This window comes from Polypterus senegalus, chromosome 4, assembly GCF_016835505.1.
Source record: "Polypterus senegalus isolate Bchr_013 chromosome 4, ASM1683550v1, whole genome shotgun sequence".
NCBI classification, from domain to species: Eukaryota; Metazoa; Chordata; class Cladistia; order Polypteriformes; family Polypteridae; genus Polypterus; species Polypterus senegalus.
The window spans coordinates 246547874-246575842 of NC_053157.1; the positions used below are offsets into that span (position 1 = coordinate 246547874).

A 27969-nucleotide genomic window follows, 5' to 3' on the forward strand; every position below is an offset into this window, starting at 1 on the left:
AGAGCTCACAGAGAGAACATCTGAGGAGACACTGAGGGTGAACAGTTAATGTGAGATAGGAGCTCACAAAGTGAGAGAAGAGATGACCTGTCTCAGGGGGTCTGCTAAAGTGTAATTCAAGTCAGTATTTATTTATTTATTGCACACTGCAATCCACCTTAGACAGACTCAGAGCTCAGTGCACATTTACAAATGAAATAAAATTAAAATTAATCACAACACAACACATGAATCACTATAAACAGATTTGTAATGTGATGGCATGGCAGCCCTCAGCAGACCGAGACAGCGAGCTGTTAAACTGAGGATTCATTCTACTCATACTGGTGCTGTTTATTAATCAAAATATCCATCCCATAGTAAGTTCTCTTCTCTAACTTATTAAAGTTATATGAATGTTAGGAGGAGAAAAAGCAATTGATTGATGTTAATTGAAGATTGATGTAGTTGAAGTTCCCAGCTGTTAGACTTTCATCAATGTTGGCAAAGCCCCTCATTTTAAGATACAAAATAATCCATCCATCTATCCATCCATCCATTTTCCAACCTGCTTACACAGTGCAGGGATCTAGGGAAACTGGAGCCTAACCACTGGGGGGAGGCAGGAAAAACCTATGGACAGGGTGCCAGCCCATCACAAGGTGAACACACAGTCACACACACTCATGCGCACACACACACACACACACTCGGGCCAATTTACAATTTATTATAAAGACAAGGATTACAGAAGTATGACCCTGTTTATATACTGACATACTGTAATTGGCCCAGATGGCATCCACGTATGTTTCTGTGTGTGTGTGTGAATGTGTTCACCTAGTGATGGACTGTCACCCTGTCCAGGGGTTCTTCCTGTCTGCCCTCAATGGTTACTGAGGTAGACTCCAGTTTCCCCAGAGCCCTGCACCATGTAAGCAGGTTGGAAAATGAATGGATGGATGGATAGATGGATGGATGGATGGATGGATGGATGGATGGATGGATGGATGGATGGATTTTTCTGTTTCTTAAAATGAGGGACTTTAGTTACGCTGATAGAAGTCTTAACAGCTGGGAACTTCATCTACAGAGAAACGTAAGGAAAATAAAGTGTGAGCTTTACTGAATAATAAAATGAATAACTGGTATTGACAAAAGGCACAACTGGTTATGAGTTATTTGACAGATTAACATCAATTAATTGGTTCTTTTCCTCCTAACATTCCTATAACTTTGATAAGTTAGAGAAGAGAACTTACTATGGGATGGACATTTTGATTAATAAAGAGCACCAGTATGAGTGGAATGAATAATCAGTTTATCAGCTCACTGTCTTGGTCTGCTAAGGGCTGACAGGCTCTCACATTACAAATCTGTTTATGGTGATTTATGTGTTGTTTTTTTATTTCAATTTTATTCCTTTTGTAAATGTGCACTAAGTTCTGAGTCTGTCTAAAGTGGACTGCAGTGTGTAATAAATAAATAAGAAATACTAACATAAATTAATCTTTAGCAGACCCCCTGTGACAGGTCATCTTTTCTCTCACTGTATGTCTTCACTCTCTGAGCTCCTGTCTCACATTAACTGTTCACCCTCAGTGTCTCCTCAGATGTTCTCTCTGTGAGCTCTCAGCTTTCTCTTTAAATCTCCTCCTCCTCCTCACTGAGCTCAGACAAACTTTCACTTTTGTTTCTTCACAAGTCACTTCCTTGTTTGTCTGACTGATTCTCTCTGCCTGCCTCTCCTCAGACTGACGATGGCTGAATCCCAGCTGGGTGGATTACAGGATGAGATCACCTGCTCGGTGTGTCTGGACAACCTGACTGACCCCGTCACCATCCCCTGTGGTCACAGTTTCTGTCTGAAGTGCCTCACGGACTGCTGGGATCAGAGCCAAGAGTGCAGCTGTCCTCAGTGCAGACATGTCTTCATGCTGAGGCCTGAACTGAAGAGAAACACTCTGCTGAATGAAGTCGTCAAGAAATTAAAGAAGACGGCACTCAGTTCTCTGCCATCTAAGAATTTTGCTAGCCTTGGAGACGTGGAGTGTGACTTCTGTACTGGGAAGAAGTTCAGAGCGGTGAAGTCCTGTCTAACCTGCTTGGCCTCTTTCTGTCAGATTCACCTGCAGCCACACTATGAAGTAGCAACCTGGAAGGGACACAAGCTGACTGATCCTGATAGAAATCTGAAGGAGAAACTCTGTGAGAAACATCAGAAAAGTCTGGAGATGTTTTGCAGAACCGACAAGACATACATCTGCATGATGTGTGGAATGACTGAACACAACAGTCATGAAAAGGTTGAGCTGAAGACAGAAAGAGAAGGAAAACAGGTGAGTGGAGTTTAGTGTTTAATGGACATTCAAAAAAAAGGACTTAAGTCAGGGGTCCTCAATCGCGGTCCTGGAGAGTCGCAGTGGCTGCAGGTTTTTGCTCCAACCCAGTTGCTTAATAAAAAGCACTTATTGCTAAAGTAACACTTCTGCTTCACTTTAGTGATTTTGAGCCCTTATTGCTTAATTTTGTCTTAAACAGCTATTTGAATTGCTCCTTATTATCAATAACATGCAAATGACAAGAGAGAGCAGCATTTCTCCATTTAGCTTATTTACATTTACACCTGTGTGTATTTATCTGCACTATTGGGTTTAATTAAATACTTGGAAGAAAAATGAAGAGAAAAAAGTGAAGGACTGAGAATTACTCGTCCATTTTAGCCTTCAAATCATTTGCATGATAGAAAGGGAAAGAAAATCTAGAATATGAGAATGACCTGACATAGCAGAGTTAATTTAATTTCATAGCTTGTTAGTGCTTTATTGGCAAGAATTGCTTTCTAATTAAGCAACCAGGTCAGAACAAAAACCTGCAGCCACTGCGGCTCTCCAGGACTGGGATTGAGGACCCCTGACTTAAGTGATACGTAAATGTAGTTTGTCAGAGAAATCTATTCCTTCATGTTGAGGAGTCTCAGTTTGTTTGTGTAGGACAGCAGGGAGCTGGAGCTTATCCTGGTGAGACTGGGTGGAAGACATGAAACAGTCCAGGATGAGATACACAGTGTGATCCATGGACAGTCGAGTGAGCTGAGTGCTCTCATTAAACTGAGCGGAGGTTCATTGTGTTCTGATCACTTGTGTCTCGAGTACCTCAGGCCTCTCTAAGAGACACGTTACACTCACATGTCAGTTAATATTGACTAGCAAATCGTGCTTTCGAAAATTTCACAAGAATAAAAGCATTAATGAAATGATGATGAATGAGAAGAACATCACATGTTACAGTAAGAAGGGAAATTATCTTAATAAGTGGTGACTTGTGAGAGGACTCAATATTAGAATAGTTCCATGATTAGTATAGGATGTTATTATAGTCATTTGCAACAGCATTAATATTTACAATGCAAATTGTAACATACAGATAGATAGATAGATAGATAGATAGATAGATAGATAGATAGATAGATAGATAGATAGATAGATAGATAGATAGATAGATAGATAGATATTATCATTGCCACTTTTACAAAGGAACAATGAAATTGAAGGTGCAGTCGACTCAGTGTGAGGCATAAGAGTTAAAAAGACAAGAAGGGAGAAAATCATAACAAACCGAATAGTAATAAAAGTACTTTACAAAATATACAAATTGCACTGGTTGACTTAAGGTCTATATTGCACATTGAGATAATGATGTCAAGCAGTTTTATTCTGAGTTCAAGGCCATGATTTCTTTTGGATATAAGCTGTTTTTAAGGCGGTTTGTCCTGGTTTTCATTGCTCTGTATCTCTTGCCCGATTGCAACAGCTGGAAGAGGCAATGACCGGGATGTGATGAATCCTGTGAAATGTTTGTTGCTTTTTTGCAGCATCGGGAGGTGTAGATTTGTTCCAGAGTGGGGAGGGTACAACCAGTTGTTCTCTCCGCTGTCCTGTTGACCCTGTGGAGCTCTTTCCTTTCTGAGGAAGTGCAGCTGCCGTACCAAACACACAGTCCATACTTGAGCACACTATCGATGGAACAGTGATAAAAGGAAAGGAGCAGATTTTTGGGGAGATGGTTCTTTCTAAGGATTCTCAGAAAATACAGTCTCTGCTGCACCTTTTTCAGCAGCTCCTTGGTGTTGGCGCTCAACGTCAGGTCATCCTCCAGCTCAGTGCCCATAAACCTAAACACCAGGACCCTCTCCATAAAGGCCCCACCGATGATGAGTGGCTGGATGTCAGTTTTGTTTTCTCTAAAGTCAATAACAAGCTCCTTCATTTTTGTGCACCACTCTAACAGCCGCTCCACCTTGACCATGTATGCCAGCTGACCCTCCTCCTGACCATCGTGGTGTCATCTGCGAATTTTATGACCTTGTTGCTATGGTGAGTGGGGACACAGTCATATGTGTAGAGGGTGTAGAGGAGCGGGCTGAGCACATAACCCTGCAGCGTCCCAGTGTTGAGGCTGAGAGCAGTGGAGGTATGGGGACCCAGCCTGACCCATTGGGAGCGACCAGACAGGAAGTTCAGTATCCAACTGCAGGTGAGTGATAGAAGTCCCTGATCTGCCAGTTTGGACACCAGTCATTGTGGGAGGATGTTGTTAAACGCTGAGCTGAAGTCCACAAAGAGCAGTCTACCGTAACTCTCCTGCTGCTCCAGGTGGGTCAGTGCAGCATGAAGGGCTGTGGCCACAGCATCCTCCGTGGATCTGTTTGCTTTGTAAGCAAATTGAAATGGGTCCAGGTCTGCTGGCAGGCAGGTGATGATATGACTCAAAGCATTTCATGATGACAGATGTGAGTGCCACTGGGTGGAAATCATTCAGACTGTTCATGATGGATTTTTTTGGCAGCGGAACAATGATAGAGGACTTGAGGCAGGATGGGACAGTGGCCTGGGACAGGGACTGGTTGAAAACCTTAGTGAAGATTCCGGCCAGTTGATCCGCACAATCTTTCAGCACCCGTCCCACCTCCACTGTGAGTGTGTTGTTGTTGTGACAGGCGGCTGTGATGGAGCTGCTGTTGGTGTCGCCAAAAAACGGGCAAAGAAGATATTCAACTCCTCTGCCAGAGAACTGTCTCTCTCAGTGGCCGAGGAGCTGCTGGATTTGTAGCCGGTGATGTGCTGGACACCCTGCCTGAACCTGCCTGGTGTTGTTGCTCCTCAGATGGTCCTCTATCCTCCTTCTTTATGCTGCCTTGGCCTCTCGGATGCCTCTCTTCAGGTTCGCTCTGGCTACACTGTAAAGAGCCCCATCCCCAGACTTGAAAGCAGTATTCCTGGCTTTCAGCAGACTCTGGACCTCTCTCTTCATCCAGGCCTTCCTGTTGGGATAAATCCTTATGCGTCTGTCCCTGGTGACGTTTTCCATGCAGAACCTGATGTAATCCAGGACTGCCATAGTGTGGTTCTCCAAGTCTTGGTGATCGAAAACCTCTAAGTCAGTTCTCTGGAAGCAGTCCTGCAAATCCTCGGGCCATATGGTAACAGTCCTGGTCATAGTGGGAGCTTGTTTCCTGAGAGGGGTATATGCAGGGATCAGAAGCAGGGATGTGTGATCAGACTGGCCAAGGTGTGCTAGAGGTTTAGCCCCATAGGCCTGTCTGATGTTTGTATACAGCTTGTCCAATGTTTTTACTCCCCTGGTTGCACACTTTATGTGTTGATGGAATTTGGGGAGAACTGCTTTCAGATGTACATGATTAAAGTCCCCAGAAATGATGCGAACAACCTCAGGATACTTGCTCTGTTTACTGCTGATGGTGTCTTGCCAAAGCCCCAGAGACGAGCTAGCATTAGCATTTGGTGCTATGTACACAGCAGTTAGCAGCATGGCATTGAATTCATGGGGGAGGTATATGGGTCTGCATTTAATTGTCATAAACTCCACGTCTGGAGAGCAATGTCTGGTGACTATGATGGAATTTGTGCACCAGCTATTGTTCACATAAATGCATAGCCTCCCTTCTCTTTTCTTACCAGAGTTCTCTGTCCTCTCTTGCCAGTGTACTGTCTTGCCTGCTATCTCGATAGCCGTGTCCGGTATGAGTGGATTCAGACCAGTGCTGGATTAATCATATAAGCAAAGTAAGCACATACTTAGGGCACCAAGGGTAAAGGGGGACCACAAAAATTTAAAGGCCGAATTTTTCACATAAATGATCAAATTAATTAAATTTATAGTCATTTTCAAAATTTAATGAAAAATGAATAATGCCTCCCTGTACCTCCCTATGCCGTCACTGTTCGTAGATGGCACCTTACACAGTGCGTTCTGCATACTGGTGCCATCTACGATGGGGAATTCCCGTTTCATGGTGATTCCCTTAAACGCCATGGTATGTCAAAATATTATGAAAATAACTTGATTCAAAACAATATGTTTTTATGTTTTTAAATAACAGTTAATAGTTGATTAAAAATGATTATCATGTAACTGTTGTGTTTTGTGAATTATCTGTTATTTAACTTAAAATACATTTCTAGTGCATAGAAAGCATTATTTTCTGTTTTAAGCAAAAACAAAAAATTGTCCCAGTTTGAGGAAGAAACATTCTGGTAAGTCTATTTAATTCTATTCTTGGATATTTTTAAATTCATTTACATTATGTAAGAGTGAAACTCATACAGCTGATTACTATTGGATAAAATTGTTTATAACTTTTTTACTAATAAAGATTTATGAACAAACTTTTCACAAAATATTCTTCAAATCTTGTACTAAGAATATGTGTAAATAAATTTTCTAAATTGACACAAAAGCAATAAATAAATTAAATAATCAAAATGGTCAAAATATTTTGCTTAATTCCAAATTTTCGATAATAAAATAACATTTTATTTTCTAGTTTGTTATTGTTTTAATATTTTGAATTACTAGTGTAAGGGGGCACCAAAATTACTTAGTGCTTAGGTTAGGGCATCTTAATCTGGTTCTGATTCAGCCACGTCTCCATGATAAGCAGAATGCTGCAGTCCCTGATGATCTTTTCCGTTGCAATCCGCAGCTTCCACTCGTCCAGTTTGTTCACCAGAGACCTCACATTTGAGGAGAAAATGCTTGTAAGCGGTGGTTTCTGTGGCTGCTTCCTTAGCCTAGCTAGCACACCGCCTCGGCACCCTCTCTTTTGTTTACGTTCTTTGCGACGCAGCCGGCTCCTCGAAGCTGGGATTGTAATCGACGGAGAGCCCGTTGTCCGTGCGATGTCGTCCGGAATGTTGTGGACTCTCCTTCCTTAAGCCGATAGATAAAATATCCTGTCGACTATACGTGTATTTATCCAGACAGGGTAGAAAAACCAAACTCTGAGTCTGAGTGCACACAGCCGCAGTCAGTATGTGTGAAGTGTGGGCGTCAGGTCATGTAGTATACCGAAGTCTATAAGAATTGTCGAAAAACGCAATTTGTTGCATAAATGTTATTGTCAGCGAAAGCGAGTTATTAGTGTTATGGAATCCGTGTAGTGTTTCTGTCTTAATGTTTCTTGTTGTCTGGCAGTTTGCCGCTGCTCTTCATAAATGTTGAGTGTGTGATTAGTTTTTTGTTCATTGTCCAGGTGCAAGACATGTTGCCACTGATCTTCGGATAATGTCTCTCTGTAGTTTGTGATACGCTCTCTTTGTTGTTCTAAGGTATCTTGCCTGTGCTGGTTGGTCTGGCGTGATGTCCAGGTTTATGCTTCTGTGTGTTGGTGTGAGTATGTAGGCCAGCAAGACCGTTTCTGTTGGTCACAGCTACTCTGTATTTGCCTTTTCATTTTATCAGGAGTGTTACATTGAAGTGAAGGAAAGAGATGGTGTAAGATGATAATGTCATAATGCAGTTTCAGTCAGTAACAAAGTATGCACCAAATAAACAGTCAAATACCACAGTCGATGATTGGTTACAATGAAGAATTGAAGACTTGAAGAGAACCCTAAGACTAAAACTCTGAACCCTAAGACTAAAACTCTGCCAGGAATACGGATTCCTCACTATTGTTGTGGAGAGATAGTTTATATCGAGCACAAACGGACACAAGCGAAATAATGTAATGAGGTTTAGAATTAGATCTAAAATTCTCATAATATGCACAGATTTTTAAGTGGCTCTGTAATAAAGATGTTCTCACTTTATTAAGTTATTAAGTAATTCTGCACCAAATTAGTGATCAGACATAATTTCATTTAGTCATCTCCTTGATAATTACACTGTATGATTGTGTGATGAACTCTGACTTTTAACAGTTTGGAAAGAACCCAACAAAGTTTATCAGTTCTGAAAATATTTGTTAAATGTGTGTATTTCTACATTTATATGAAGATTAAAACTCACCGTCTACACTACATGATCATCGTATAGTGAAGTCAGATAAAAGGCCGGCACATTCAGTTGTCATTAGGAAATATGGCCCAGGGGGTCATAAAATTATTAGTAGAACAGAAGATATTTGGCAAACAAGTGGAGATCATCAAGGCCGTTATTTTTGCTATTAATTATGCTATCCCAAAATCTCCTCCAGATTATTCTTAAAACCCCTTAACATGCACACATACCGGTCCCGGTACATAACGACGATTTTACGACGTCACAATCATATCACAGCCATGTGTGCATGCCCCTCTGTCATGCACCTCGACATACTACACATCAAATGAAACATCATAGTCTCGTCTTTCCGATGATATAAACCATTTTGACACACAACAACCACAGCACTGACACTAAATCCTTTTTTACAGGGAAGTAAATACTTTTAAGAGCTGACTTTTCCTACCTTTGACTACCTTTGAAGGCTCTCTGCGAGTCAAACATCAATATTTCCGAGCAATATTGATCTCATTCTGTCTGTAAGGCTCCAGGGAATATAATCCAGTAAAACGATTAGGTCCAAAACACACGATAGATCCTCAAAGGGACAAAAACTCCAGAAAACGTTTTTTGACTCAAGACTAGCTCCGACATTTTTTTTTTTACTTCTATTGGTCATATCAGACGTAATTTGTTTCTGTCGGCAATAACCATGCTAAAGCATGTTACACGGAAGTGTTAGCTTCTGATTGACACCTAAGTTGGCCAATTACGAGGGGTCTGGGGGGTGACTGGCACCTCGTATAGCCAACGAGTGTCACAGACAGCTGACTGATGACGCACAACTCCAAACCCTGGTAGAATCTACCAGTTTGATTGGACGCTGTGAGTGACACTCCAAACTTACAGCCAATGAGCAGCTGAGCACGCCGATATGTAACTTGCCATACCAACTTGTAAACAAAACCGATCGGAGCTGCGCGAAGCTGGCATTTGTGCCAGTCTGCAGACTTGGTGCGTGGTTGTTTATTGTGATTTCACCTAGTTTTTTCGCATTTTAAATATGGATAAACGTACAGATAAACATAAATACACTCTCCATTAAATAATAGAGGCATGTACGCGGCGTCACAGTAATCAATCGGACCAGGAGACGTCTGAGGCAGAGAGCGACATGTGACACGCCCTTGTGCTTTCTGCCTGCTAGGGATTGCTACAATCAGTGGCACATGGAAAAACGCTGAGCTGTATTGTAACAGTTTGTAAAACAATGTATATAGTTTGTGTGCATTTTATTAAAAAAAAAAGTAAAAAATAAAATATATTTTTTTTTGGCCCATAAGACTTGTTTTGACTATTTTTATATTGAAATGTGTATTTTTTATTGTTTTTATTATGGAATATGAATTTCCATAACTAATAGAGTGACACTGTGTGTAGATATAGATTCCTTTAGGTGTAAGCTTTCAGTAGAGCCCTCATTGATATCTGTGGGTTGAAGCATTCAAAAGTTATTACACTTTTAACATACGTTCCAAAATGTGGATAATGGTCCCTCTAAAAAGCCCCTGGACATGCCCACATAAAAACTGGTGTAAAAATGTCATTTGTACAGGTATTCTTTACAAATTTGGAATGTGAGTAGTCAACAAGTTATTCTGTTGGTACATAGTGTGTTTCTGTCCCCACCTACCTACTGCAGCTATAGAGGCCTTTATTTTCACAAAAAAAACGTAGGCGAGAACAAAAAAACTCATTTTTTCTGTGAGTTCTAATGTGCATAACTTTGGATCAGTCACACCTACAGTGATTCTGACTACTAAGGGTGAAACTAGAGAATGTGACCTTTACAAAGAGACCAAACGTGTATTTATACTCCAGATAGTTCAATAACAGCAATGATTCTAATTTGGAGAGGTCGAATTACAGGCGATTTAGCAAAAATGACCCCGCTTGATAAGGGGCAGATTGTCAAGATTCTCGTTAAACTCCATGTCTCAATAGTTTGTTCCAAAGTCCCACAACTCTTTGTGTAAAGAAGAGCTTCCTGACTTCAGTTTTTAATGCATGTCCCCTTAATGTCCAGTGATGTCCTCGAGTGTGTGATTCACCCTTTAGCCCAAAGAATGTTGCTGGTCTGCTTTATCAATGACTTTGAGGATTTTAAATACCTGGATAAGGTCCCCATGCTGTCTCCTCTGCTCACACTAAACAGGTTTAACTCGCTGAGTCTGTCACAGTTGGCCTTGTCTTGAAGTCCTGGGATGCTCATGGATGCTCTCCTCTGCTCAGCTTCATGTGCTGCTTTGTCTTACTTCTGTTTCACTTGAAAATCAGCACCTCAGAAGAGTCACCCACATTTTTAGAAGTCCTGTGTAGCTCATCACATAAACTGCCTCTTGATTGACTGACGTTTCTTCATTTATGAAGTCAAAGGATTCTAATTTTTCAGGCCAGGCCATTTTACTCTTCTTTCTGCCCTTTACTCCAAGAAAGCAAATTTTTATTCAAGCAACATTTTATACAGTTGTGGTATTTATGGGCTGTTCTTCTCTTTATTAAATTCATTTGAATCAGTTACCTAATTCATGTTGGAGAATCTGATTTTCACTCCTGGTCTATTTATGTCATCCATTTTTTAACTGTTTATTCATTTGGGTCAATTTCTGAGATGCCCCAAAGGTAAACTTCTGGGTTTCAATTTTCAGAAGTTGTTTAATTTAATATATTCATCCTGAAGTATCTGAGTTTCCAAAGGTTCTGTCGTGTTTGGATGATGAAGAAGCTTTTGACGAAGATGAATGAGGATATCTGTGTACTGAAGTGTGCAGATCTGGGCTTGTGTGTGGCGTAAGTTACTGTACTGTAGTTCACAAGTCTTGGTTTGTGTAAATAAGATCCATTGTGACTCTTTCAGTTTAGAAAGTGGAACCAGACAGGGATGTCCATTATCACCAATGCTTTTGATAATTGTAATTAAACCCTTAACTTGTAACGGCCGACCCCTTTACCCAGACCGGCAACTACACAACCAACACTATTGACTTGGCTAACTTGAGGATTCTGCAGATAATAACAAGCCGTACTCCATACTAACAGTCCTTTTTTCCCCAAATGACGGAATAACAGTCAATACATACTAATGATGTAAAATAAAGGGCAGATATATTGAAAGTGAACAAATATATATATACACAAGCACAGACAAATACTCAATATTATATATATATATATATATATATATATATATATATATATACACTCACCTAAAGGATTATTAGGACCACCATACTAATACGGTGTTTGACCCCTTTCGCCTTCAGAACTGCCTTAATTCTATGTGGCATTGATTCAACAAGGTGCTGAAAGCATTCTTTAGAAATGTTGGCCCATATTGATAGGATAGCATCTTGCAGTTGATGGAGATTTGTGGGATGCACATCCAGGGCACAAAGCTCCCGTTCCACCACATCCCAAAGATGCTCTATTGGGTTGAGATCTGGTGACTGTGGAGGCCATTTTAGTACAGTGAACTCATTGTCATGTTCAAGAAACCAATTTGAAATGATTCGAGCTTTGTGACATGGTGCATTATCCTGCTGGAAGTAGCCATCAGAGGGTGGGTACATGGTGGTCATGAAGGGATGGACATGGTCAGAAACAATGCTCAGGTAGCCCGTGGCATTTAAACGATGCCCAATGGGCACTAAGGGGCCTAAAGTGTGCCAAGAAAACATCCCCCACACCATTACACCACCACCACCAGCCTGCACAGTGGTAACAAGGCATGATGGATCCATGTTCTCATTCTGTTTACGTCAAATTCTGACCCTACCATTTGAATGTCTCAACAGGAATCGAGACTCATCAGACCTGGCAAAATTTTTCCAATCTTCAACTGTCCAATTTTGGTGAGCTCGTGCAAATTGTAGCCTCTTTTTCCTATTTGTGGTGGAGATGAGTGGTACCCGGTGGGGTCTTGTGCTGTTGTAGCCCATCCGCCTCAAGGTTGTGCGTGTTGTGGCTTCACAAATGCTTTGCTGCATACCTCGGTTGTAACGAGTGGTTACTTCAGTCAAAGTTGCTCTTCTATCAGCTTGAATCAGTCGGCCCATTCATTCTCCTCTGACCTCTAGCATCAACAAGGCATTTTCGCCCCCAGGACTGCCGCATACTGGATGTTTTTCCCTTTTCACACCATTCTTTATAAACCCTAGAAATGGTTGTGCGTGAAAATCCCAGTAACTGAGCAGATTGTGAAATACTCAGACCGGCCCGTCTGGCACCAACAACCATGCCACGCTCAAAATTGCTTAAATCACCTTTCTTTCCCATTCTGACATTCAGTTTGGAGTTCAGGAGATTGTCTTGACCAGGACCACAGCCCTAAATGTACTGAAGCAACTGCCATGTGATTGGATGATTTGATAATTGCATTAATGAGAAATTGAACAGGTGTTCCTAATAATACTTTAGGTGTGTGTATATATATATATATATATACGCGATTCCCCCTATCCCAAAGACACCAGTGAAAAATTATATACATTACCTATTTGCCCCAAGCACATGAATTTACAGTTATAAAAGAAAATTCAAAGCCCTGCCTTGCCCCTAAACAATAAATGAATACACACAGAATACAAAACGCAAACACAGATCAAAACAAATGACAATTGGAATGGATGTGATATATGACTCCAGAGTTATTAAACTTAAATGAATACTGTCTGAAATATTTTGCTTCATCCCAAATAAAACGCAAACAATCTCACTGTGTGAGTCCTCAGCAGTGGCAAATGAAATCTAAACCTCTGTAAATTTGTATTTTTACAAATTGTTAAAAACTTGAAGATATTTTTTCAGTTTGCAGTTTTTTTTTTGTATTGTCCTCATCGCTGCAGGCTCAGTTCCCTGGAGACAAGCTGACAGTTAAACTAAAATTACAAACTTTATAAATTACAAAATATACACACATAAGAATAAAGATTACTTTAAACAGACATTAAACAAAGCAACAACACTAAAGGATCAAATAGGACACGTCCATTAATATCATCATCAAGACGAAGCCAGTTAACAAAAGAGGAGAGGAAATTAGAAACTACAACTGTCAGCAAATCTGGAAGAAATAAACCTCTGGAGGTTCAGCGGCCATTATGAACAGACAGACATCAGACACGTCTGAAGACCTCAGCCTACTGGCCCTCCACCTCCTGCTGGTCCTTCTACCGGGCACATCTGTTCTGGGCAGGCTAATCAGTCCTTTAACTCTTCAATTCCAAGGCTCCCGATACCTCATGTGTCTTAGTCATCAGCTACTAAATAGCTTGGCATTGAAGAAGTGGAACAGCAGAATACTGAAATGTGAAAGAAAAAGAATAGAGAAGGTTTAGTAAGAGTTCATCATGATTATTATACACTTATTATACATTATAATTGTTAAACACTTTTATACAAATGACTAACAAACAGAGATGTAATAAGCACAGCTAACAGTCAGTCCTACCAGCTATGCCAGGCTAAAGTGGTGAGTCCACAGCTTGAGAGTGAAGGGGCAGCTCTTATATGAGCAGGCCGATCAGATCACAGATAAAAGTGTGACATCCGTCTATTGTTTTATTAATCCTTGGACTCTTTAGTGGACTGAAATAACAAGATCTAAGGTGCACTCGGTGTGAATGTGCAGATAAGTTCAGATACGTACAGTAAGTGTGGTCTCAGCCATTTAAAGCTGCATATGTCTGTTTGACACTCCTATTTGTATTTGGTGGTCTTTAGCCCACTCCTAATGTCAGTCCTGTACTCTCTGGTCAAATCTCTATACCCTCACAGATTTGAAGAAGTCGGTTATTAATGAAATTCTACACCACCGACACACGCTGTCATTTCTAAATCTTGTGTATCCATTTCTGTTCTTGGCTTCCCTTGGCCTTAGTCAGGTTTCATTTCTGCCATTCATTTGTTTTCTTTTTGATGACCTCGCATATTCAGATCTCCCATTTGAAATGTATAACCAATTTTATTTTGATTTATCCCCTGTAGTCAAGAGTTTTAAGCCCGACTCTTTGTAAACTCATGCTCATGTTATTTGTGCTCACTTTCAATTTCTGTTCTCTTTTATTTGTTTTTCTCTTTTTTTTTAGTTTTTGTTTCACTTTTCCATTTTCCAAATTACGTGTTCTTATGTTGGTTGTGATGTTCACTTCTTATTTACAGGAGTTTAGTTCTCATCACCTCTTATTTTTTATTTTTTATAATTAATCTTTTCAGAAAATTGATCTCATTGTTCTGAAAAAAGAGTTTTTATGCCCTTGATATGCGTTTGTTGTGTTTTTTGAAGTGTTTGATATTTGAAGTCTGTTGATTTAATAAAAATGTTTCTTCCCCACTGATGTAGACGTGAAGTGAGTGGACTGATCTGCCCAATCTGACTCACCTGATACCCACAGATCTCCATTTGTCACACCTGTTCTTCAGCACAGACTCACATCTTCTTATTATTTCTGATTTCTTTTTGTCTTCTGCAGTTTTATTCCAGCTTTTTGTCTAACTGATTATATGCCCAGATTTTCACTCCTTTAAACAATTTAAGATTTGTTACGTCTCTCTCATTCATTGGCTCATTTATCACTGTATTGATGTTCTTTTACCATTTCATATTTATATATATGTACTATTCTGATTTTGATGTTATTTTTTGTTCATCTTATATTAATATATTTCTCTTTAAAGTATATGATTTGTTTTTTGTAATAGTATACTTTTTTATTCTTTGACTTTCATATTAATTTCCAGCCCAGCTTATCCCGTAGTCTTATTAAGATCACTGCCTGTTTCTGATTATGAGTTTGTAAACCTCAACTTCTTAAGCTCCTTGTTAAACGTCAATGACTGACCTCCTTGTTTGCATTCCAATAACATCAGTGGATCCCATGCCAGGGGTGCTGCTGCCATCTGCTCTAAAAATCACCCTGATGCCCCTTAGCCCTGTGCCCCCCCCATTTTAAACCCAATTTGAGCCTCATGTGAAACTCTCTGATCTCTCCAGTCCTCCCAGGAGTGTCTTGTGTCACAGACAGCACTTTTGATAAGACCACCGGGTGTCTTCTACTCCTAATCTTAGCTCCTCCATTTTCACTCTTTTCTTACACAATTGCCAGCCTGCTCTCACTTTTGTTACTTACTGTGACGTTGACAATGACAACTGGATCTGTACCCCTCTGTAAAATAGCCAAGCCACATGCCCTCCAAGCCATAAAGCAGCCCACTGTGTGTGACTCATTTGTTCTTCTTCATATTTTAACTCTGAGTTATTTAACTTTCACTTGTGTTATTATTTATTTCTCTGATCTTCAGTTATAATGTTTTATTTAAGTATTTCTATTAGTAACTCCTTTGATTTTTTGTCAGATTTCTCTGAGCTCATTAAACTCCTCTTCAGATTTTTCCTGAACTCCTCAGACTCACTCGTATCTTCTCGGCCTCAGTTATCTCACTTGACTCCATAAAATGACCAAACACTTGACAAAGTTCTCACAAGTCTCAACTCCACAATGGCCTTGTTGGTCCTACAATTGCAGTCCTTAGCCATCCGAGGTCTCCTGGGTTTGCAGGTTTCTTCAGTTTTTATGTGTGAAGCTCTGATATCCTGGTTGTCGATGTGATGTCCTCTCAATCTCAAGGACTGACTCGTACACCAGTGAGCCTTCAGAGTGTCTCCTTTATTTGTAGCTCTCTTCAAGCCCAAATTCCATCTTGAATTGAACTGTTAAATTAAACCTTTATTTGAATGTTTTTGTGAAATTCATTTTTGTTTCATTAAATCTACTGTGTCAATATGAGGAAAAGTGTGACAGAAAATGTAAGTTGTGTCATGGAATGTGAAACAAATGTGTTGTACAAATTTAATCACTCAAAATGACACCACAAGCTCAGAAAGTGGAAGAGAATTCTGATAAGACCCCCGTGTGTTCTCTTGTGTGTCCAAACAGAAACAGATGGGGGCGACACTGAGGGAAATTAGGAGGAGACTTGAAGAGAAGGAGAAGAAACTGAGGGAGACGAGGAAGACAGCAGAGGAGATGAAGGTGAGTGGAATTAAGATGACACTTCATATCAAAGAGAGGAGTAAAACTAAAATGGTTGTGAGAGTTTGTGGTGATGATGTGTGAGGAAAGGGAGATGGAGAAGGAGAGAAGATGGTTTATTGTGTCCTTCATGGCGTTTCACTGCTGACATCATTTCATGTTTTAGAAATTATGAATACAAACAACAAGACCCTCGTGTCCTCAGGTTTCTCATTCCTCCACTAAAGGTGACTTCACTCCCCCTAACAATAACTCATAATGAAGGTTGGCACTGATGTTCTGAGTTGGAGCAGTCAACACAACATTCACGAATGGACTTTCTTTGTTCATTCTGATATGTCGCAGCTTTATTGGACTCCATAAGTGAAGGTGTTAGGCTGCTAGACTGAGTGCCGATAACGCGCACCTCCACCTGTTTTTTAAGCATTCATATTTTATGACAAAGGACAGTAAGGTGGTGCAGTGGTCACTTATATTGCCGTCCAGACCACCATTCATTTTCCATATGGAGTTCACCACTCCAGTTCTTCTCCCACATCCTCCATGCCATTCTGGTTTATTGGCAGAGATGTAAATTGCTCCATAATGATTTCTGGTGTGGATTTTCTTTGTTACTTTGCCACACATTTGACTGCCACATATCTGACTGTCTAGAGTTGCTTCCTGTTTTACGTCCAATTCTTCCAGGATCCATTTATCCATCTGTTTACACATTTCTGAACCTGGACAGACAAAATTCTTCCAATCTGATTTATCTGGCAGACTTACATTAAACAGTCTAGCTCCACATGGTGTCTTAAAGGACTTAACACAGCAGGACCAGACAACTAGTGTGTGTCCTTCTTGTCAAAGAAAGTGGGCAGAGCACAATATGTCACTCATTGTGGTGCAGTCCAATAAAGAGACAGAAGTGGCAGTCAAGGATGAACAAGTGACTGAACGTGAGCCCTCCTGCCAAACAGACCTCCATACTGATTTATACTTTTATGTTTTTCTTGTTGTGTTATTGAATTTCTACACATTAATGTAGACATAACATAATCCCCAGTCTAATCCCACACTGACTGCTCACTGACACACCTCTTCTCGATCTTTGTTCCACAGTCTTTTCCTAATAATTGCTTTCATTAATTTATTTGTGATACATATTAAACTTACATTAGTGCCCACCCAGTTAATATAAGCCTTCCCGACTTTTCTGACACCAAAATTTCAGATGTGCATTAAGCCTTTTAATCTATATAACCTTATGTGTACTGAGATGATCACTTTGTCAGTTTTGCTTCTTAGCTTTTACACCCAACTCTTTGCTCTGCAGAACTGACAGTCTGATCTCCATATTCCAATTGTGCAATGACAACTAGACAAGCTTGATGATGACATTTGTATTCTTCACTGCTCTGGCCAGGAGCCTATCGAGCTATTGACGAAGGATTTCTATCTGAGTACCCAAAAGGCAACACAGCATGTGAGACTCTCTGTATCTAGAGGAAAACTTCATCTCAATTCCCATAATACCTGAATCCCTGACTAAGACTACTTTCAGAGCTCCTCATCCCTGCCTCCTGTCTCAATGATATCAGAGTCACTGTGCAGCTTTGAAAGGTCCTGAAAACAGCTGAACACCTCCAGCTTTGGGGTTGGTGATCCTGGACAGTGTGCACCTCATACCCTATTGTGACCCACCTGCACACTAACTTTCACCTCAATGACACTCAGGTGAGCCGTACAAATAAAAGTCACAGTGGCAGTTATTAGTAATAATAAAAAGTTAAATAAAGAAAATAAAAATGCTGCAACCTGATATATAAAGACTCACAACTCTGAGAATTACAGTTGAATACAGTTGGGTGAAGGTACATAAGTAAAGACACCATTAATGTAATTAAATTACAAAAGATCAGCTTTTCTCCACAATTCCAATTCTTCTTCTTCTTCTTGCTTCTCAGCTCTCAATCCCAGGATGACCAGGAGAGGCTCTTTTAAAGACACACTTCTGTAATACTAACAGAGTCCTCACAGGACAATAGAGCTGTCTTGACAATGACTCTCACATATCATACAGAACCACAGATTAAGACTGCACATTCCAAATGGTCTTTAAGGTGCCTTTAGAAGATGCTGCTACCCAGACTACCAAGGGTCTGCTACGGCCCTTATCCTAATTCAAATTATCCATCACTACATCAGAATACCAGCAGTCTTATGACTGCTTTTTTTTTTTTTTTTTTAATTTGGTGACTCAATTAAATATTTTTCTCATATCCAACCAGATCTCTGTGGAAAGAATGGTGGAGGAACATGATAAGAGCTTCACTGCTCTGATATGGTGCATTGAGGAAGCCAACAAGAAACTGACTGAGAAGATCAGAGAACAAGAAAAGATTGAAATGGAGAAGGCTGAAGGAGTCATGAAGCAACTGGAGAAGGAGATTGATGAGCTGAAGAGGAGAGAAGCTGAGCTGAAGGAGCTTTCAGAGACCAACGACCATCTCCACTTCTTGCAGGTGAGAGTGTCACTTCACAGGGTGTCTGAGCAGACTCGGGTGTGTGGGACCTGAGAAATTTTAGCGTTAAATTCAAAGGATCTGAGGAGTTTTTACAATTGGGAAGAACAGGTCTTTTAACCCATTTTCACATGTGCCTAATATTTCCACAATTTATGCAAAACTCTCAAAGTTCCTGCCTTTATCTATTGCCTTCAAACAACATCCTATGGCCCCCTGACAAACTCCCACATTAATTTTTCTGTGCTGATCAATGTAACTCTTTTATGACCTTTTTTAATATGAACATTGGAAATATCCACCAGCAGTTGACTTCTCTTGTAAACTCTGCACTTGGAACATTTTTTGACCCTTCTTCTTTTCTTAATATTTTTATACTCCCAACTGTTGTTGAAATATATAATATTATTAGAAATTCCAAGGCCTCTACCTGTCAGCTGGCTCCAGTTCCTACTGATTTCTTCTTTCCTCTCTAATAACTAACACCATACATTTCTCCCTTATCTCTGGTCTTGTTCCTTTATCTCTTAAAATGGCTGTGATTACTCCAGTGCTCAAGAAATATGGTGTGGATCTCTACAACCTAAATAATTATCATACAATCTCAAATTTACCTTTCCTTTAAACAACACTTGCAAAACTGTTGCCATGTAGGTTCACTCTCACCTTACTGAAAATCATTTGTTTGAACAATTTCAGTATGGCTTTCGTCCATTTTACAGTACAGAGACAGCCCTGGTTAAAAACACCAATGACCTGCTGATAGCAGCTGACTCGGGGCTGTTGACCACACTTGTGCTCCTTGATCTGAACCTTGCCTTTGATACAAAATTTCATGATATTTTCCTTGAGAGATTAAAATCGATTGGTGTTATTGGCACTCCACATGCCTGGTTCAAATCTTATCTCTCAGATCAAACACAGTTTGTACAACTAAAAAGTTTCAGATGCCAAGTTTGCAAAGATGTTAGGGACCTCATGTATAAACGGTGCTTACACACAGAAATGTTGCGTAAGAACTTTTCCACGTTCAAATCGCGATGTATAAAACCTACACTTGGCGTAAAGCCAAGCACTTTTCCATGGTACCTCATACCTTGTCGTACGCAAGTTCTCCGCTCGGTTTTGCAGACTGGCGGCACCCAGCGTCAAAGCAATGGTACTGTTCCTGTGTGGTTACTCTTTACTTTCCTGACGTGGCATTATAAATACACTGAAACTAACCGCATATTGTTTATTAGTGTAACACATCTGATTGTAATTAATTTGTAACAATATAATGGTCCAGGGAATAGCCATAGTATTCCAAATACCAGAACTGCTTTAGCGTTGTTACTCTCACTGCACCTTCTTCTTCTTTCAGCTGTTCCCGTTAGGAGTTGCCACAGCGGATCATCTTTTTCCATTTTACTCTCACTGCACCACTCGGAGTATTTATATCACTGTATCTGAGTGTGAATCACAGCATCAGCTAATCGGAAAGAGAATTATCGGGATACAGCATCAAGCACATGCTACCTCAGCCACGGCAAAACGTTTCAAAGCCTTTCCTATATGGACCTCGCGGTTCAGAAACAGTTTCATCCCAAGAACTATAAATGCACTCAATCAATTGCTCCTTGTAGAACTGTTTGGACTTATAAGTACAATCACCTCACTGTAAACTTGCACTACAGTTATAATATCGCACAACCTGAGCCACTTTATAAAGCACGTATTTACATATGATGACGATATCATTTTTAAGATGAAATGCAGCAAAATATGTTTATTATATTATACAGGTAAAACTTTAACTTCATTTAAATAATCTATATTCTTCACTGGGACTGGCGTGAAGGATAGAATAATTAAACATGTACTACGAAGATAGTTCAATGTTCCTTAAACGTTTTGAAGAATCGGCGCTCTAAGCTTACAGATGGCTTAACGTCTATTACAGAGCTGATTGTGTGGCGATCGGTTATTTGGAGAAAGAAAAGCAAGGACTCTTGGGGCGGCCACGCCAATATATATTGAATATAAAACAGAAAGAGAAAATAATGACACAGCTAAAAACGCAGTGGCAATTTGGACAAAAGTTAAACGCTTTTGTCATGAGCACGAGGTGGCTATGCAGTGTCCACAACGGACGTGGCCATCCGCCGTGCATAAGATACCATATTGACATTGGCGGGCGAAGGAGCCACCGATTCTTTCTCTGCCCAGAGCCGCCACAAGCCTAGAGCCGCCCATGAGTACTGCTGCAATAAATAATTTCATCGAAGGTCGTGCAAAATCACTGTGCCATGAAACCCATGTTTAATAATGTGCTTTAACTCCTATCATCATGAAAATGATATCACGTATACAGCTCAGTATTTTAGTTATTCTGTAATAGCTGTAATATCACGAATGTAATGGATTCTGTGTCCAGTTGGAGGAAGAGAGCCAGTTTAAGAAGCAAGTAGTGATTCACACACACAGAGATCACATACAAAACAAAGCATTTAACGTGCTTCTTTAATTACGATGTGATTTCAGAAACTGGTTAATTAAACGATTTTAAAATGATGTTTATGATGTTCTACTCTAATGACAAAGTAAACTACATGATTAAAGTGGAAATTTCGAGATTGAAGTTGACATTTCGTGCTTTTTTCCCCACTGTGTGCCTTTTTTTTCTCTGTACCTTAATAAGCTTTCATATGACACTCAGACAGTGGGCTACGACTCGCCTTTTCACGACGACTTTGATATCTGAGCTTTCAAGTTTCTCCAACACGCTATGTCACCCGATCAACTTCCTTTTGTTGATTATACCACGGTTTAATTAAACAAATAGTATGTTTTTCCTTTGCCTCCACTTGGTATTCGCTGAAATTCTTATAATTTCCCTCCGTGCTTTTCCCATTGTCTTTACACAGAAGGCTGAGCTTAAGGGCGATTTATATTGATTTGCATATTCAAAGAGGCGTAATTCTGGGAGGAGTTGGGGCGGAACATAAAGTGCGTGCTCGAGCGTTACTTTTCACGCTGACCGGGATTTATGTAGCAGAAGAACGTGGAAGTTGGAGTACGCACAGATTCCTGCATCTGGATTTTTATGTGCGTAAGAACATTTTGCCTTTTGTGCTTACGCCATGTTATAGTGTGAATTCTACGCACGCTGTTATACATGAGGCCCCAGGGCTCTGTCTTGGACCCCCTTCTATTTATTATTTATATTCTGCCTGTTGGTCGTATCTTTAGAAAATTTGATATTCACTTTCACTGTTATGATGACGACCCCCAGCTCTGTCTACTAAACCTGATTCCACTCTTACACCTTCTTCTCTCTCTGGCTGTCTGCAGGAAGTTAAATCATGGCTGTCTACTAATTTTCTTAAATTAAATAGTAATAAAACAGAGGTTTTTCTGGTAGGAACTAAATCTGTTTAGACAAATGAGATAATATTTAATTGACTATTGATAATTCTGTAATCTCTTCTTCCTCCAAGATTAACAGCTTAGGTGTCGTTCTTGAAATTAGAAAATTTGAGATACATATTAAAATTCCATCTACGTAATATCAACTGTTTATGTCCATCTCTTTCAGCTACCAGCATTGCTATTCTCGTTCATGCTCTGGTCACATCTCGTACTGATTATTCTAAGTCTGTCCTCTCTGGTCTTCCTCACAAACTCCTTACAATTACAGTTTGGTCAGATTGCTGCAGCTCGCATTATTACCAGAACACCTTCCATTGAACACATCACTCCAATCCTTCAGCAGCTTCACTGGCTCCCTATTAATAATCACATTGATTTTAAGATTCTGCTAATTACTTACAAGACCCTCTATAATCTGGCACCTCCTTATCATTCTGATCTTCCTCACATCTCCATTCCTTCCCATATCCTTAGATCTTCTTCCTCTATTTATCTTATTATACCTCATGGTCACCTGACTACCATGAGGTTTAGAGATTTCAGCTGAATGGCCTCTCACCTCTGGAACTCTCTGCCCAAGATATTTGTAATATCGACTCTCTTCATATCTTTAAATCTCACCTTAAAACACGTCTTTTTAAGATGGCTTATTCTGTTTGATAAGAATTTTAGTTGAAAAAGTTAAATTTAATTTTATTATTGTACTAGCAAAATACCCGTGCTTCGCAGCGGTGAAGTACTGCATTCAAATTTTTATTAAGAAGAAAATTAAACCTTTTTAAACTGTGGGACAATATGCCAATAATTATTTGTTAAGGATCTCTTTGTATACCATGTTGTCAGTTCGGCCCTCCGGTTGTAATATGACCAAGCTGTGCGCTGAGCTTACTATAAAGCATGTAACTTACAGTTGGCCATGTGAACAGTAATCTTGTCTCAAATCTCACAGCTTGGATTGCTGCTGTCATAATCGGTTTGAGTTTCATGGTTTGTTTCAATTACGACAGTATTTGCAGGATTTGTTTTGTTGAAGTGACATTTGGCATCTGTCAAGCGTTGTAAGCACACAACCAGATTCAGCAATAAAATCACATCCAGCTTTTGAGAGTTTAAACATTCATAAACATCAAAGTGTCCACTACTGAAATCGTCACCTGTGAATCTAAGATGTTTAAGAGGCATTGGCGGTTGTCGAAAGGTGTAAAATATTTGGCCATTTTGGTACACTTGAAAGCGACAACCGAACAATTCAGTGGCAGCCATCAACTCACATGCAGAACCATAGGTGAAGGGCTTAAGCATTTCACTCTTCTAGTGCTCCTGTGTAGTCTAATTATCTCCTGTACGTCATCAGTCCACACCTTGAACCTGTCCCAGTCATTCAATACATAAGACACAATGTTCCTCCGGATATCAAGAGTGAGCCTGATATGGCCGTGCAATATGTAACAAAATAGAATGGAAAAGGTAGGTGGTATCTCCGGGCATGGAAACCACTCGGTAAATGACAGTTCTTTGATCGATAGAATTTCTTGAAGATGGGCCCATAAGTAACAAAGACTGTTGAAAAGTTCAATATGGCGGCCGACAGTGGCATCATACTACCGAAATAAGTATGTACATTGGTTTCAGTTAGTGGAGGAAAGCCGCCTACCAAATTTCGAGAAGATGGGGCCATAAATAAGAAAGTTCAACATGGCGGACGTTGTTGACCGTTATGACCAATACGCGTAGAATTTCAAAATGAAACCTGCTTAACTTTTGGAAGTAAGCTGTAAGGAATGAGCCTGCCAAATTTCAGTCTTCTACCTACACTGGAATTTGGAGAATTAGTGACGTCGGAAAGTTCAATATGGTGGCTGACAGTGGCGTCATACCACCGAAATAAGTATGTACATTGGTTTCGTTAGCGAGGAAGCCGCCTACCAAATTTCGTGAAGATAGGGCCATGAATAAGAAAGTTCAATATGGCGGACGTTGTCGACCGTTATGACTGTTATGCGTAGAATTTCGAAATGAAACCTGCTTAACTTTTTTAAGTAAGCTGTAAGGAATGGGCCTGCCAAATTTCAGCCTTCTACCTACACGGGCAGTTGGAGAATTAGTGACGTTTGGAAAATTCAATATGGCGGCCGACAATGGCGTCATACCACCGAAATAAGTATCGACATCGGTTTTGGTTAGCGCAGGAAGCCGCCACCAAATTTCGTGAAGATGGGGCCATGAATAAGAAAGTTCAATATGGTGGACGTTGTTGACCGTTATGACCGTTACGCGTAGAATTTCGAAATGAAACCTGTTTAACTTTTGTAAGTAAGCTGTAAGGAATGGGCCTGCCAAATTTCAGCCTTCTACCTACACGGGAAGTTGGAGAATTAGTGACGTGTGGAAAATTCAATATGGCGGGCGACAATGGCGCGCCATACCACGAAATAAGTACGTGACATCGGTTTTGGCTAGCCGGAAGCCACCTACCAAATTTCGTGAAGATGGGGCCATAAATAAGAAAGTTCAACATGGCGGATGTTGTCGATCGCTATCTAACACCGCTATGACCGCATGTGTAGAATTTCGAAATGAAACCTGCTTAACTTTTTTAAGTAAGCTGTAAGGAATGAGCCTGCCAAATTTCAGCCTTCTACCTACATGGGAAGTTGGAGAATTAGTGATAAGTGAGTCAGTGAGTGAGAGAGGGCTTTGCCTTTTATTAGTATAGATTTTATTCTGGTTTTATTGTACTGTAATATTTTATTAATTTTAAATTGTGGGTGTTGTTATGAATGTATTCTGTAGGGTGTCCTTGTGTGCCTTGAAAGGTGTCTATAAATAAATAAATACATACATACATTATTATTATTATTATTATTATTATTATTATTATTATTATTATTATTACCTGATAGGCAGGTAAATCTGCAGTTGTTTGTTTAAGGAAGCAGATTTGTATGAAATGTGTATGAAATTTTAAATGATGGCACCTGACTAAACAAAACATCAACTCCCTTCATATCTTTAAACACTCCTGTCATGTCACCTCCTCATGTCTCTGTCCTTTAACTGATGACATTCAAATCCTTCAGCATTTCCTCACAGCTCAAACCCCACAGTCCAGCCTGGTCTCTCTTCTTCGTCTCGACTTTCTTTTGTGCTGTTTTGTCATTTTTCTAACACACAATATTCCTGATGTGGTCCCACAAGTGTGTTCTACAGGGCAGATTACAGAACTGTGATGAGTGCACAAAAGGCTCCCAAGTCTTTTTGACAAGTCACACACTTTCTTCCAGTTATTCCAGATCTTCCCCCTCAGACTCACATTTTAATTTGTTTAAATGGCAGAAACACCAAATTGGCTCATTACGATTGCTAGTGTGGGTCTGACCCAGGAATGAGCTGGCAGACTGTCCAAGGTAGCACACTCCCTGATGACCAGTTCTGTCAGGATTCATTTATGAGAAAGTTCTCATCAAGCAGAGAAAGAAATCTTTACACACATTTCTGTGCCCAGACAGACCAAACTTATCCACCCTAATTTATTTTGTGCAGACTCACATTCCTGCACCATCTAGTGCACTAAAATATTAAACAGAGCCAGTCCAGACCATTGAGTTATGTATTTATTTCAAAGAAAGTAGGCGGGCACAATGTGTCACTCGACAATGTGTAGCCCATCTGCCAATGACTGCCAGGAGCTTAACTTTCACCCTATAAACACTGAAGGTCTCCCACAGTTTCATTGTGTTGTGCTCCGTGAGTTTGTCGAGTTCTTGTGTTTTTTTGGCTGTGTCTTATGCTTTTGAGATTTTCTGTATTTTTCAGCCAGTGCTTTATTTTTCAATTGCTATCTTTGGATTCTGTTTTTAAAATCTGTTTGCTTTGGATTGCCTTGTTTGGCTCAAAAGATTGTCTGTGTATTTGGAATACAACTTTGTGAAGAATATCTATCTATCTATCTATCTATCTATCTATCTATCTATCTATCTATCTATCTTATTAACTTCATCTCAGTACATTAAAGAGCCCAATGCCTTGTTCTTTCTGCTAAGTCAGTTCTTCCCCTGCCTGTCTGCTGCCCCCTCAGTCCACTTATCTACAGTTTGATGACTCGCCTCTCATAGACTTCTGTGTAAAAATCTTTTTGAATGTCAAGGCACCTAATGTCTTGTGGTCCACTATAATGAAACATCCCCCTATAAATAAGCAATAAATAAATGAAAAGCAATCAGTCTAAACCCAAACTCTCTGTTCACCACGCTGATCCTCACTTGAGAGGAGGTCCTTCTTATTAATATTACTTTTTATTTCTCCTTGTTCCCTCCTCTCTCCTGATGCAGACTTTCTCATCTTGCTGTGTCCTTCCTACTGATGAAGACTCACTCAACTTGACTTTCACTGCCAATTTCTCTGAGGACCTGCTAAAGGAGCTGTCAGGTCTGAAAAAGCATCTGGAGAAGGTCGGGCCAATGGGACATCCTGCCTTTGACTCCAACAGGTACAGCGTCTGCTCATGTTGTGTTCATTGTTAAAGTCCATTAGGAGGACCAGAGTGACAATAAAAAGTGAGGTACATAAAGAAGGCCTGTTCATTAAGATTTGTCTATTTTCTCTATTAGTAATTTTTAATAGAACTGTTTACAATGACATGCTGAGTGATATCACACTCTCACAGTAAGCAACTGCTTATATTCAGAGTTCTTGATATTGTGAAGGACGGCCGGCATCTTTACCCAAAAAGGACACCCTTAAAATGGAAAGACAGGGGGAGACAGATTTCACAGGGCTTTATCTCCCCCAGGACACTATATGGCAGTGAGTCCAGACTAAAATTCCCACATGAGTGCCTGCAGGGCATGCTGGGAATTGTAGTCCCGGGTGACAGCCCTGTTGGGTCCCATGGAGGATGCCAGGTGGAGGTGTATGACTGGGGAATTCCTACATCATGGAGTTTCCGCCTCACTTGGAAGTGCTGACAGACCACTTCTGGGGCAGCTAAAATAAAAGGGACTCCTTAACTTGCATCAGGTGGCCAGAGTCAGGAGGAAGGAGGACAAATCTTGTGATGAATGGAGGAGGCAGTGAGAGAGAGAGAGAGTATTGATCTTAGTGCACTTGTGCCTGTGGTGGTGGGAAACCCTTATAAAAGAAGAGTTTTTCCAAAATAACAGACTCTTTGCCTTTTAACATGTGCCTGTGCTGGTTTGTGATGGTTTGTGATGGGTGTTTGGGGAGCTGGAGTGCCCCCTACTGTTCATAATGTATCTCTTTCTAGCAGAGTGAACTCACACTGCTTGTACTCCCCAATATTAATGAACTGATACGCTGTTGCCCACTTAACTGTTCTACCTTCAATCTAAAATAAACAATTAAATAAAACTGTACTACCTTATCTGCTCCTTCAGCCCCTTGTGCCTGATTGGGGGTTTTAACACTGGTTGCTGACCTGCTCACCGCTGAGCCTTCACTTTTACTGCTTTGAAGTAAGCCTTGGCCTTTTTTCTTTTCTTATAAACTAAGCAAATCGCTGTTATAACAACGTGGTTATTAACTTACAGACACCAGTATCAGTTACTGCTGCTTTCTGTCTCCTCTATGCTAGTTCAAATACAGATAACAAGAACAAGAACATGTACAAGTACAACTAACTTTTCCAAGCACACCTCCAACCACCCAGATACTTTTGCTCTTGTGTGGGTGAA

General features: G+C 40.2%; 1 protein-coding gene across 1 annotated transcript; it reads left to right on the forward strand.

Annotated features, from left to right (window-relative positions):
* The first annotated feature begins 1686 nt into the window (after positions 1–1686).
* On the forward strand, positions 1687–27915 carry LOC120529000 (E3 ubiquitin/ISG15 ligase TRIM25-like). The gene is made up of 5 exons (XM_039753062.1): positions 1687–2318; positions 16263–16358; positions 18632–18865; positions 26608–26765; positions 27870–27915. Exons 1-5 carry the CDS (start codon positions 1740–1742, stop codon positions 27913–27915), a joined length of 1113 nt encoding a protein of 370 aa, XP_039608996.1. The 5' UTR covers positions 1687–1739.
* The last annotated feature ends 54 nt before the right edge of the window (positions 27916–27969 follow it).